The sequence below is a fragment of the Rattus rattus genome, chromosome 5, assembly GCF_011064425.1.
Source record: "Rattus rattus isolate New Zealand chromosome 5, Rrattus_CSIRO_v1, whole genome shotgun sequence".
Taxonomy (NCBI): Eukaryota; Metazoa; Chordata; class Mammalia; order Rodentia; family Muridae; genus Rattus; species Rattus rattus.
Window position 1 is genome coordinate 63979464 of NC_046158.1, and position 14096 is coordinate 63993559.

General features: G+C 34.6%; 1 protein-coding gene across 1 annotated transcript; it reads right to left on the reverse strand.

The window, feature by feature from the left end:
• Positions 1 to 4050: 4050 nt before the first annotated feature.
• On the reverse strand, positions 4051 to 4998 carry LOC116900306 (olfactory receptor 8H1-like). Its single transcript, XM_032902062.1, has one exon. The coding sequence runs from the start codon at positions 4996 to 4998 to the stop codon at positions 4051 to 4053; it is 948 nt and encodes a 315-aa protein (XP_032757953.1).
• Positions 4999 to 14096: the final 9098 nt, after the last annotated feature.

Sequence of the window (14096 nt, forward strand, 5' to 3'; positions counted from 1 at the left end):
ATATACAGCAGAGGACTCCCAGATCTCAGTTCAATCAGAGAAGATACACCTAACCCTCAAGAGACTGAAGGCCCCAGGAAGTTTAGAGGTTTGGTGAGGTGGGTGTGGTGAGGACATCCTGTGGAGACAAGGTGAAGGAGTACGTATGAGATGTGGAACAGTTGGAGGGTGGACTGGAGAGGAATTAAATCTGGAGTGTAAATAAATAAATAAATAAATAAATAAATAAATAAATAAATGAATAAATAAATAATAAAAAATATTAAGTCAAAGGCAGAGCATCTTCCATATATTTCCAAGACCCCCTATGGAAATCCCTACTTAAAAAATGAAAAAAAATGAAACTATATGTTATTTTTATATGAAAATATAGCATAAATATGGGAAAAGGGCATTATAGAGGGTTTTTTTTATACCTGAGTATTGGAATAAATAACTTGAATCCCAGCTTTTGAGATCAACAGCCTTCATAAAAATAGGTAATCTGTTTATTTCACATAATATGACTTGATTTGTAGATTCAATTCAATCTATATTTTTAAAAATTTTATGACATAAAATTATCATTACAGTTTCAAAATTCTCCTGTGTTTTAACTTTCTTATGAAACACAATTTGATTAGAATCAAGAGAAAATGTTGGTTGCTTCCTCAGTTTACTATCTGATCATATTTCTGCTGAATTGGCTAAGGTATTCAAGAATTTATCCATGGAAGATATAATATGTAAGCATATACAGATTAAATTAAATAGCACATATAAACTACATAAATATAGTATAGATTTCCTTCTGCAATCTTATTATATAAATGTTCCAAATATTTATTATAAAATAGATGACAGCTCAACTGTCTACTTTAAGATTGAATTATAACATTTTATTTATTAATTAAGTCATGCCATATGCCTTTATTAGAAAAGAAACAAGATACAACAACACATGTAATTGTTCATCCTTTATGGTCTCATCTCTTCCATTTCTTAAAGTTAATATTATCTGTTGCTTAAAGATTGATATTTCAAATCAACTATCTCAGGACTTCCATCACTTAAATCTGCAGTGGATCCCTGAGAAAATACTGAGGTTACTATGAGCTCTGGTGCGAAATTATTTGTAACAGTCTTTTTTCCCATTAATTTATTTGTTTGTTTGCATTTCATCCATATTACAGAGCACAACTACTCCACCTGAGTACCAACTTTTCCTGGAACATCAAGTCAAATCAGGACAAGGTGCAATTTTAGGGAACCACATGAAGAAGAAGCTCCACATCTGTTTCATATTCACAAATAATAGTATTAAAAATAGGGGTCACAAAGTTGCAAATTTTTTGACTACTTTTGCTATCACATACAGTGTAAGTTTCCTAGCCATAGTAATACATATAATTCAAGTAAAGTAAATTCATAAAATAAAATATGACAGGACACCTGCCTTCCAGATGTGTATGATTACACACATATTTTAGTGCCACTTTCAGCTTTTATCAAAGAAGCTTCTTATTCCAGTAGGTGACAGTTAATGCAGAGATTCTAAACTATAAAATGGTAAGAGTGACTGCTGAATACCAAGACATCAATATCACTTGCAACATGGCCCAAGTAAAAGACAGGCAGCTATGGGAATTAGAAGAGTAATATAAAACATATGTTTGGTTGTGTTGTGGGTGTCACAATCATGAGCACAGAGTAGCTGTGGCAACTTGTGGAAAACTGTAAACATACAAACACATATACACACAGGGACTGGACACTAGTAGGAAAGTGGTCTAAGCAGGGATTGGAGAAAGAGGAGGAAATTACAAGGGGCAGTGGGGAAGACCATCACAATCTCAGTAAGCTGTACAGAATGTAGATGTGCACTTTAGGGAGGAGCATGCTGCAGTTACTTACTCTCTGCATTAACTGTTGTCCCACTGAGGACAGAGATTTCTCTGGCCAAATCTGAGAGCAGCACTATTTTATGAGTAAAAATATAAACTGAACACATGAATAAAATCGGGAGAATTTAATTTAAAGTTGAATGTTGTATTATAATCACATTCCTCTAAATATGTTATACTACAAAACATCAAGTTAGATCTGCATGCATAATATATTAATAATATTTTATTCAAAAAATGAATTCATAGTAAATACCAATAATAAAAGTTAACTGTATATGATTGAAATATGAGTCATACTCAAAATTGCAAATAAAATATAAAAATGTTATAAATAATTAGTAGCTGTTATTACTAAGCGCAAATATAAATTAATAAGAATAACAAAATATTGAGTGCAGACAGTATAGTCCCTAGAGAAATGAACTGTTAACATATTTGTTTGCCACTCTTTAAAAAATTAAAATGAAGATATATGTCTTCAATATTTGAATAAACTGGTTTGTAAAAATAAACATACTTGAATATATATGATAGTATAGTTTCAAATTAATAAAATATATTTAAGTAAAGGTATATACAAATGTATAATTCGTATTTATATAATTATAAGAAATAAAAAATAGATAAATGCTTAGAGAATGGAATTCAATTTTCATTAATCCTCCTTTTTAAACTTTTATTTTTATTTTTATTTAGTGTGTGACAGTGTCAGGTTACCTAGAATGTGAGTCACAGTTTTGAGTGGCCATATGATGTGCTATGAATTAAACTTGTGTCCTTTGGAAAAGTAGATAATGCTCTTAACCACTGAATAATCTCTCCAGACCTGGAACTACATTTTTAAAACTGAAGTTTAAATAATAGAAAGATACATTAAACAAATTATATGATATATTCATATAAGTATACAAATAAAATAAATTTATTACTTTATATAATGTGCAAAAAACATTAATTCATTGTTAGTATCATGCCTTAGATAATTTAGTTTTTATAATACACTTAAATCTCTGCCAATTTTTTTAATTCACAAAGTTATTTTGATCACTTTACAAATGCAAATTAACAAGATAAAGACAGTGCAGCAGCATACAGAAAAAACACTACTTGCTGTATCCCAAATGATCTGTTGTAAGTTTAACAGGTACATATAGGAGTTATTGCTGCATTCAGACTTCTAACTTGATGTGTTAATAAGATACGAGCTCTAATACAATGTAAGGTACCAAGTAAAGTCCTGTCTACACACTGAGAATACATTCAGCTCAGAACTTAAAATGACAAAGATGGTCAACTATGAGACTTTTAAGTAAGTGAAGAAAGTTGAAAAAGAAAATGGAGGGGAAATGCACTTAGTGCTTTGTCAGACATTTTCAGGTGTACACTAAAACTGTTCAGAAGAACATAGGAACAGATATTAATAATTATGACAGTTTATTTTATTTAATGACTATTTTCCATATTGTCATCAATATTACAATATACCATTTTCCTATCATTTAGGTTTCTTCACTAATTTAACACAAATTTGAACTTCAGAACTATTGATATTATTTCATACAAGTTATTTAATTGTGATTAAACTAAAAGTAGTTAAATATTTGTGAATATCCTATAAGCATATTATGCCTAAAGATTTAGCAATATATTTAAATTATAATCAGCAAAGACTTAAATATATTCGATATGTTATATCAATTTTGTTATCATATTGACAAGGACTTATTTACTTTGTGAAATGAGCAAACTGACATTTATATTTTACCCACTTGCTACAGATAGGACATATAATGAACTACTTCGTATTATAAAAAGGGTGATTTATACATGTTAATGTGACACCATTATATATCCCAACACAAATAACTGGCATTTCATATTACATTAAATTCTATATTATCTTAATAATTACACAGAGTTATGTTTGATGTTACTTGCTATTTGTCCTGATGAACACAAATATTTAAAGCAAGAATTTAAGGTGCATGTCTTAATTTCCAATTATGACATAGACTTTTAAAGTTCCATTCTGAAATATGCCCAAACTACATTTTTGTAAGTAAGTTCCACACAAGTAAAAAGGAGAAACAAGTCTGTCAGTTTTGTGCCAAGAGAGAAGCAGAACAAACAATAGAAAAAAGAATTTAAATATTTAGCAACAATATTATTTTAATTTCTGGGTGTACTCTCTCTTCTTCACGACTCTAATGGCAGCACTTTTCACTTCTTTGTTTCTGAGACTATAAATAAGTGGGTTCAGCATGGGGATCACAACAGTATAGAAAACAGAAGCTACTTGATCCTTTCCCAAAGAGTAGGACTTACTTGGCTTTAAATAAGTAAAGATCATTGTACCATAAAAAACAGTGACCCCTAGGAGATGTGAGGCGCAAGTGGAGAATGCTTTGTTCTTACCTGAAGAAGAATTTATCTTCAAAATTGTAGAGAGAACAGACACATAGGATGAGGATATTATGATGAGGGACAGCAATAAAGTAGCACCAGCTAAATAGAATATAGTAGCTTCTGCACCATAGGTATCACTGCAGGACAGAGCTAAAATGGGGAATGTGTCACAAAAGAAATGATGAATTACTTTGGAATTGCAAAAATCCAGTGTGCTTAAGCAAAATACAGTGACAGAGGAATCCATTATTCCAATCATGTAGGACACAGTGATGAGAGAATGGGAGAGCCTTGGGGACATAATAGCTGGGTAGTGTAGAGGGTTGCAGATAGCTACATAGCGGTCATAAGCCATTGAGGAGAGTATAAAACATTCAGTAGCTACCAAGAGGGCAAAGAAAAACAATTGGGTAAAGCATCCCATGAAGGAAATATTCTTTATGGAGGTCAACAGGTTCTGCAAGGTTTTAGGTGTGATGACAGTTGAGTAACAGAGATCAAGGAAAGACAAGTGGGTGAGGAAAAAGTACATTGGAGTGTGAAGTTGAACATCTAGAGGAATAATCAGCATCATGCCTATGTTCCCCAGGACAGTGAGCATGTATATCAGGAGAAACAGCACAGAGAGAACCAGCTGGACCTCCTTGGAACCTGTCAGTCCCAAAAGGATGAATTCAGTTTCAGTTGTATGATTCCAGGCATTCATAGTGAACAGTCCTAAAATAAGGAGTTAAAAACAATATTTAGCCTGAATTTCAGAAAAGTATTTATTTATATGTGTTTATAGGTCTTGTTTAATTGTTTAATATCTTAAACTTCCTATTATTTTATGGTATGCAGTTGTAAGAAATTTACTTGACCAAAGAGATGAATTCATAAAGCATCACTTGGGTTTGATCTCATATTGATTAGCATACTTCATAGTGTTAGTGAATTTTGTAGCATCCTGAATAAATTCCTTAAGACTCTAGGAAATATTATACTGTATAAATAATATACTGTATATTTCTTTCAGATTAGGCAAATAGCACAAAAAGAACAAAGCAGTTAAGAATAATTAACACAATTGAACCTCTAAGTACCTAATAAGATTTTGACCCTAGAGTCTATTTATAATTCTGTAATTATTGATTTTTATTAATTGAGCAAACCTAATTGAAATATTTGACATATTGCAAATAAAAACATTGAAAATAAACAATTTACCTTCAATTACTTATTCTTTAATTTCAATAGACTATGATTACAAATAAATGTTTCATTTTAAGAATATAATAGGCTTTTCTATGATACATAACTGAAGTGTGACAAGATGTTTTTTACTTCCTGAAGATTGAAAATCAATGTCTTCTAAGACTATAATCTCAAATTATGATGATTTATTTTATAATATCTTTCCATCAATCGCAGTAGGAAACCTTCTGAATTACTTGTAAAATTTTCAGATGACATAGGTTCACAGATACATTTTCATAGGACCTATAATTCCCTCCAAACTTTAAGAATACTTACTGTGCGCCAGAGTTCAGAATTAGCAAACAAAATCACTTTTAAGAATTTATGCCTAAAAATTTTCAACTGCTAATTTTTCTAAAGAAATATAAGAGATCCACTTAAGCATATGAAAATATCTATTATTGCAGCATTTTTTCTTTACACATTTATTATTGCATGTTGGTGAATTCATTATTTTTACTTGGAAAGTGAATTCAATCACCATAATAATTTTACTCAGGTTTCAGTCAAATGACATTTTGGCTCGAAGATTCCTAAAATTATTGTGGCATAAACAAGCCAGTTTATGCCTTCCCTTCATGATGTATTATTCAAAGGTTCCTCATATAAGGACATATAGAATCACTCAATATGATGTCATCTGAAGGAGCCAATTTACAAGCACAATTACTTGGCATACTTTCAGAAACAAAGTTCAAGATCAAATTAAGCCAGGAAAAGAACAGTTTTTTTTTCTGGTTCATCAAATTCAAAATATGTGAATGTATTTATATATACTATGTGTATTAAATGGACTGAATTGCTGAATAAGCTCATGATTCATAATTTGCATATTTCAGTGATCTAGTAGTTATATTTTATCTCCTATAGAAAGAACTGTTCTGTGATATGTTTGCTATTTTAACAATAATACTATAGTTTTTTTACAGTTTGTCAGGATTGATAAGGCATAGAAATTTTCAAAATTCCTATGCATTATTGAACATTGTGGTGTTATTGCAGTAACCCAAAACTGAACAGTCATTTATGTTTAAACACATTATTTTGAATACATAATGTATTATGTATTATGTACAATGTATTATGAATACATTATTTATTATCTTGCCATTTTTTATTAGATATATTTCTTTACTCACATTTCAAATGTTATTCCCTTTCCCAGTTTCCTGTCCATAAGGCTCCCCTCCCCTCGCCTTCCCCATATGGGTATTCCCCTCATTCAACTCCCCCTGCCCCCCCATTTTCCCCTGCAATGGGGGTAAAACCTTGGCAAGACCAAGGGCTTCCCCTTCCACTGGTGCCCCAACAAGTCTATTCTCTACTACATATGCAGTTGGAGCCCTGGGTCAGTCCATGTATAGTCTTTAGGTAGTGGTTTAGTCCCTGGAAGCTCTGGTTCATTGGCATTGTTGTTCTTATGGGGTTGCAAGCTCTTTTAACTCTTTCAATCCTTCTTCTCATTCCCCCCAAGGGGGTCCTGTTCTAAGTTCAACGGTTTGCTGCAAGCATTGACCTCTGTATTGTTCATGCTCTGGATGTGTTTCTCAGAGAGCTCTATATCCGGTCCCTTTCAGCATGCCTTTTTTAGCCTCACCAATTTTATTAATTTTGGTGACTGTATATATATGGGCCACATGTGGGGCAGGCACATGTGAATGGCCATTCCTTTGGTTGCTGCTCTAAACTTTGCTTCCATGTCCCCTCCTATGGATATTTCCCCCTTTTAAGAAGGAGTAGGAGCATCCACATTTTGGTCATCTTTGTTGAGCTTCCTGTGGTCTGTAGATTACATCTTGGGTAGTTCCAATTTTTGGGCTAATATTCACTTATCAGTGAGTGCATAGCAAATGTGTTTTCTGTGATTGGGTTACCTCACTCAGGATGATATTTTCTTGTTCATTCCATTTCACTTGCCATGTTTTAAAGTTAGAATTTACAGCTTTATTCTCTCTCTCTCTCTCTCTCTCTCTCTCTCTCTCCTCTCTGTCATTTATAGAGTTCATCTTATTCCCTCTCCTTTTTCTCTCTGACTTTATCCTGTCCTTAATCTTTCTACTGTTTTATTGTTCTTTTGTTTTATTTAGTTGACATTTAATTTTATTAGTACATATTTATTGTATATAATGAGATATTTTCACACATGTGTATAAAGTATTTTGATCCTGTTAGCACATATTTTTATGTCTTAGTAGACATTCTGCTCCTTTATCATAGTTACCTTGAAACTTATTTTTTATATTTATTTATTTATTTGAATATTTTATGTATTTACGTTTCAAATGTTACCCTTTTTCCCCCTGTCCTACCCTGTTTCCCTGGCTTTTATGAAGATGCTTCAAGTCACCCACTCCCACCTCAACACTCTGGCATTCTCCTACACTGGAGAAAGGAGCCTTCATAGGACCAAGGGCTTCTCCTCCTATTGAGGCCAGACATTGCCAACTTCTGCTACATATGCTGCTAGAGCCATGGGTGCCCCCATGTGTACTCTTTGGTTGGTGGTTTAGTCCCTGGGAGCTCTATTGGGTCTGGTTATTCTTCTTATGGGGTGGCAAACCTCTTCTGCTCCTTCAGTCTTTTCCCTAAATCCTCCATTGGAGCAATTAAAGACTAGGCTCACCACCAAAAATAGCATCCAAATTGTATTCATTCTACATTCTACATCTGATAAAAAGTGATATTCTATGTTGTAGTCACATACATTATGACTTTTTATTTGATTTTCACCCATCTCCAACAGTTTTGGTCCATCTAGTATCTAGTTAGTAGGGTGCAACATGTACCAGATTTACTTTACTCTCTAATCTATAGCTAGACACTGAAATTAGTTTCATGGCATTATTATTTGATTAGCACATATGTGTAATACTCTCTCTAAAGTATAATGTTTGTGGTCTTTTTCTGTGTTTAGAGTAGTAAAATTGATAATGGGGTAACTATTTTTTATAAGGAAACTAAATATCACCACCTACCATCTCTGAACTAATTGACATTCCAACCTTCTGTTCCTTAGGTTCCCTATTTTTCCCATTCAGCAGCATGTTGTTTAATTTTTTGATAACAGCCAATATGACCAAGAAAGAATGATTCATAATATAGATTTAATTTGGATTTCCTACATATCTGGATGTGTTATTTGCCTGAAGTAAAGCTACTTATTTATCTATGTATAGAATTAATACCTACCAAAAGAAAGTAAAATGTGTTAGATTTACCAAGATTTTCAGGGAAAAAATGTCATTTTTGTTCCCAAAATGACCTATAGTTCTTCATTATATAGGATTAAGTTTTATAAATTATTGATATACAACTTTATTAAATTATACAGTAAATATGGTTAGTTATGCTTTTGAGGCTTGGTCAGAGAAACTTCTTTTACACTTAATGGTGAGACTCCTATCTGGTAGAATTACCATGAGTAAGTGACTGTTGAGTGATCAGCCCCAGACTAGACATCTATAATAACAACCTTTAGGTCTCAGAAAACACTCCAAAAACTTGGCAGAAAGAATGTAAGAGATTTAAATAAGGAATAATGGCATAAGAAGTTGTCTGTTCAATATGATCTGACTATAAAAGTCATATAATCAGAGCATATACAGAAAGATTACATGATTAAGTATAAGAAATTCAGGATCAAAGATGATCCAAAAATGTCAATGTGTATATTATTAACAAATTTTAAATTCTTATTTATAATCACAAATGTAAAAATAAGAATACCAGGGCTGGAGAGATACTCAATGGTTAAGAACAATATTGCCTCTAAGGGTACAATTTCAAATCCAAGAGACCATGTGGCAGATGGCAACCATATGTAACTTGTAGTTATGGAGTTTTGGTTTCTTCTAAACACACAGAAATATTTTAAGATTATGTTTTTGTTTTAATGTCATGTGGGGGAACATGTGGCTGCTTTGGAATAGCTGACTCTGATTTGCCTTGTACTCCAAGAGAGGCACGGTTTTGCCAGCTGCAGATAGCTTCTGCCATTGTGTGACATTTGGGAATTTTTTGGAGTGTTTTTAAATTCTAGACCCCAAATAAATATTGTTGTTTGTTGTTGGTTGTTTGGAAGGGTTTAGTCATGGTGTGATAACGATTGTGATAAAGAAAAAGAAAGGAAAAGAAATTAGATTCAGGAATCTCTACCTCTCTATTCTCTATCTGTTCTCTTCTATCTGTGTTAGGATGTGAAACAGGGGAGAGAAAAGGGGAAAGGGTAGGAAAAGGAAGAATCTGCATATTAGCAACATTCTGGTAACTCACCTTAAAAGGAATGTTTTGTTTTCCCCTATAAGGTGGTACAGATGTAAGCAAAATTTTAATCAACATAAAAGAGTGCATAATTAAATATAATTAAATGTTATGTTATTATTTTTGTTTGCTTGATTGATCGATTTGGTACAAAGGGCCTTTCAGTGTTTAAGAAATATGCTCCAAAAGTCAGCATCACATCACAACAAATGACAGTGTGCTTGCCAGCATGTGTAGCAGGGCATCAAAGAAACATTCGGAGTAGTTCACAAAACCAGATTATCCAAGACCTCTTGTCCTACTCCCACTGCTTCCAATCCAGTGAAGTTCCTCTTCTTTGAAAATAGATAGGCTTCCTCTCTCTGAAGTCTGAAAGGTCTCCAGCTGGTACCCACACCAGATTACTTCATCTGCTGGAGTTTCAGTGAAGTATTTTTTTCTTTCTTAATAGCTCAGTCAAACGAGAATAATTACCTTTTCAGTAAATTATTGTTGTTTTCATGGGTTATTTTTTTAATTTTAAATGCTATCTCCCTTCCTGGTTTCCCCTCAGCAAATCCCCCTCCTCATGCCCCTCCATCTACTTCCCTTATTCTAAAAGCCCAACCAAACACCTAATCAAACAAAAAAAAAAAAAAAAACCAACCAGTTTGAAGTAGAAAATGATACAGATGGCATTAATGATTAATCATGTCTCTAGACCCTGTCATCAAATACTGTTGGGTATAAAGCAAATATGGAGAAGAAAGGGTTTTGAGTACAGGGCTAAAAACTGAAGAATCAAGCAGTCTCCAAGAACTCTACTTTCTATGACACTCCCAATTTGGGCGCAAGAATGGAACATATCACATATTCACCAGCAGAAGTCAATTCTGCTGTGGTGGTGGTAGCTGATCTAGAATTCACATACATTTGACAGCAATTAAAAGTACAAATCTATGTAAATTCATAGAATTTGTAGGCTAAATACATAAAGTAAGTGAAATCCAGAAACCCAAAACAAAACAAACAAAACAAACCAACCAACAAACAGAAAAACCCCAAAAGACCCAGCAATAAGCATCTTGGGAATATACCCAAAAGTTGTCCCACCATGCCATAGAGGCACATATTCCACTATGTTCATAGCAGCCTTATTTGTGATATCCAGAAGCTGGCAACAACTGAGATGTTCCAGGACAGAACAATGGATAAAGAAAATTTAGTTCATTTACATAGTGGAACACTTCTCACCTACCAGGAACGAGGACATCCTGAATTTTGCAGGCAAATGGATGAAAATAGAACGTATCATCCTGAGTGAGGTAACTCAGGCCCAAAAGGACATGGACAGTATGTTCTCACTAATAAGTGGCTATTAGTCTCTCTCTCGCTCTCTCACTCTCTCTCTCACACACACACACACACACACACACACACACACACACACACACACACACACACCACAAATGAAGAATACCTAAGACAAAGTCCACAGAACTCAAAATGTTCAACAAGATGAAGAGTAACGATGCCTCAGTCGCACTTGGGAGGGAGAAGAAAGCATCCACAAGCAGGAAGGTAAGGAGGGACAAGGGAGGTAAACTCGATCAGGGATCAGGGTAGGGGGAGAGGGGAACATGATCCTGTAGTGGGTGGGGAGAAATGACTGAAGCCCTTAGGGCTAGCAGAAAGATTGGGAAAATGTGACCTTGAGAGGATGGAGGTTGGAAGGATGCTCTGGAATGCTCCAGAGAGCTGAGAAGTGAGAGATCCTCAGTACTCAAAGGAGAGGAACCTAGACAAAATGCACTACAGTGGGTAGAGAGAACTTATTGAACCCACCACCAGCAGAAAGACAGGGTATCAAGTGAGGGATGGTTGCTATCCCTCAGTCAAAGCTCTAACCCATAATACTTCACATCTGAAAGAAATGCAGCAATGGCAATTGGGAGGAGCCTGAGGAAAACAAGATCAAACAACAGGCCCAAAGTGGGAACTAGGGGATGCCCCAAGACCTGACATTATTACTGATTCTATGGAGTGCTCACAAAAAGGGACCTATCAGGACTGCCCTCCAGAAGACCCAACAAGCAACTGAGAGAGTCAGATGAAGATATGTGCATCCAATCAATGAACAGAAGTGCTAACCCCACTGGTTGAATTAGAGAAAAGCTGGAGGAACCTGAGGAGAAGGGCAGCTCTGTAGGAGAACCAGCATTCTCAATTAACTTGGACACCTGAGATCTCTCAGACAATGGATGACCAACCACTCAACATACACCAGCTGAAATGAGGTTTCTAACACATACACAGAAGAGTACTCCTGTGTCTGGGTTCAGTCAGAAAAGTTGCACCTAAACCTCAAGCAACTGGAGGACCCAGGAAGTTTAGAGGCTGATGGGGTGGGTAGGGTGGTAACATCCTTGTGGAGATTGCGGTAGGGGGATGGAGGATGTATGTGATGTGGAACATTTGGGTGGTGGACCAGGAGTGTATACACACTCCTGGTGTATCTGAAGTGTATACACACATACATACACACACACACACACAATATATATATATATTCCCTTTCAATTTGTATCCCTTTTTACCACCTTTGGTGATGGAGAATGGGCAGACTTTGTATGATTCCTTGGGATTGCTTCAAGTTTCTGTCCATTATTGGCTTGGTATATACTGCTTTCATCATTATGATTGAGTATGGGCCTTAAATTACTTATATTTCCAAAACTCTTTTCATGAGAAGGTGTTGTACTTTGTCCACAGATTTTCCAGCATCTAATGAGATTATCATGTGTTTCTTTCTTTGAGTTTGTTTTTATAGTGGGTTATGATGGTTAATGATTGAAGCATCCTGCCATCCCTGGGATGAAGCCTACTTAATTATTGGGGATTTTATTTTTGATGTGTTTTTTAATTTGGTTTGCAAGAATTTTGTTGAGTGTTTGCACAGCGATATTCATAAGGGAAATTGCTCTGAACTTCTCTTTCTTCATTGGGTCTTTGTGTGGTGTAGGTATTAGCATTAATGCAGTTTCACAGAACAAATTGACCAGTGTTCCTTCTGTTTCTATTGTGTGGAATAGTTTGAGAACTATTACTATTAGGTCTTCTTTGAAGGTTTTGTAGAATTTTGCACTCAACCTTTCTGCCCTGTTTTTGTTTTGTTTTAGTTTTTGTCTTCGTGTTTGTTTTTTGTTTTGTTTTATTTTGTTTTTTGTTTTGTTTTGTTTTTGTTATGTCTTTTTTGTATTGTGCTTTGTTTTTTGTTTTGCTTTTGTCTTTTGTTTTTTTTTGTTTTGTTTTGTTTGTTTTTGTTTTTGTTTTTGTTTTTTTGGGGGGGGCGGGGGGACTTTGAATGACTGCATCTATTTCCTCAGGGTTTATGGGACGGTTCACATGTTTATTAGACCTGATTTACCTTTGGTAGGTTCTGGTTCAACTGGTGGTTTGCATGAAGAAGAATGCAAATTGATCTGTATTTTTCTCCTTATCCAAAGTTCAATTCCAAGTGGATCAAGGACATCCACATAAAACCAGATATACTGGTTTTGTTTATCTACTAGAATACTGAATCTTTGCGTCGATATTCATAAGGGAAATTGGTCTGAAGTTCACTTTCTTTGTTGGGTCTTTGTGTGGTTTAGGTAAAAGAGTAATTGTGGCTTCATAGAAGGTATTCGGTAGCACTCCATCGATTTTGTGGAATAGTTTAGATAGTATTGGTATGAGGTCTTCTATGAAGTTCTGATAGAATTCTGCACTGAACCCATCTGGACCTGGGCTCTTTTTGGTTGGGAGACCTTTAATGATTGCTTCTGTTTCTTTAGGATTTATAGGGTTGTTTAACTGGTTTATCTGTTCCTGATTTACTTTGGTACCTGGTATCTGTCTAGGAAATTGTCCATTTCCTCCAGAAATGTTGAATATAGGCTTTTGTAGTAGGATCTGATGATTTTTTGAATTTCCTTTGATTCTGTAGTTATGTGTCCCTTTTCATTTCTGATTTTGTTAATTTGGACACACTCTTTGTGTCCCCTGGTTAGTCTGGGTAAGAGTTTGTCTATCTTGCTGATTTTCCTCAAAGAACCAGCTTTTGGTTCTGTTGATTCTTTGTATAGTCCTTTCTGTTTCTACTTGGTTGATTTCAGCTCTGAGTTTGATTATTTCCTGCCTTCTACTCCTCCTGGATGTATTTTCTTCTTTTTGTTCTAGAGCTTTTAGGTGTGCTGTCAAGCTGCTGATACCTGTTCTCTCCTGTTTCTTTCTGCAGGCACTCAGAGCTATGAGTTTTCCTCTTATCACAGCTTTCATTGTTTCCCA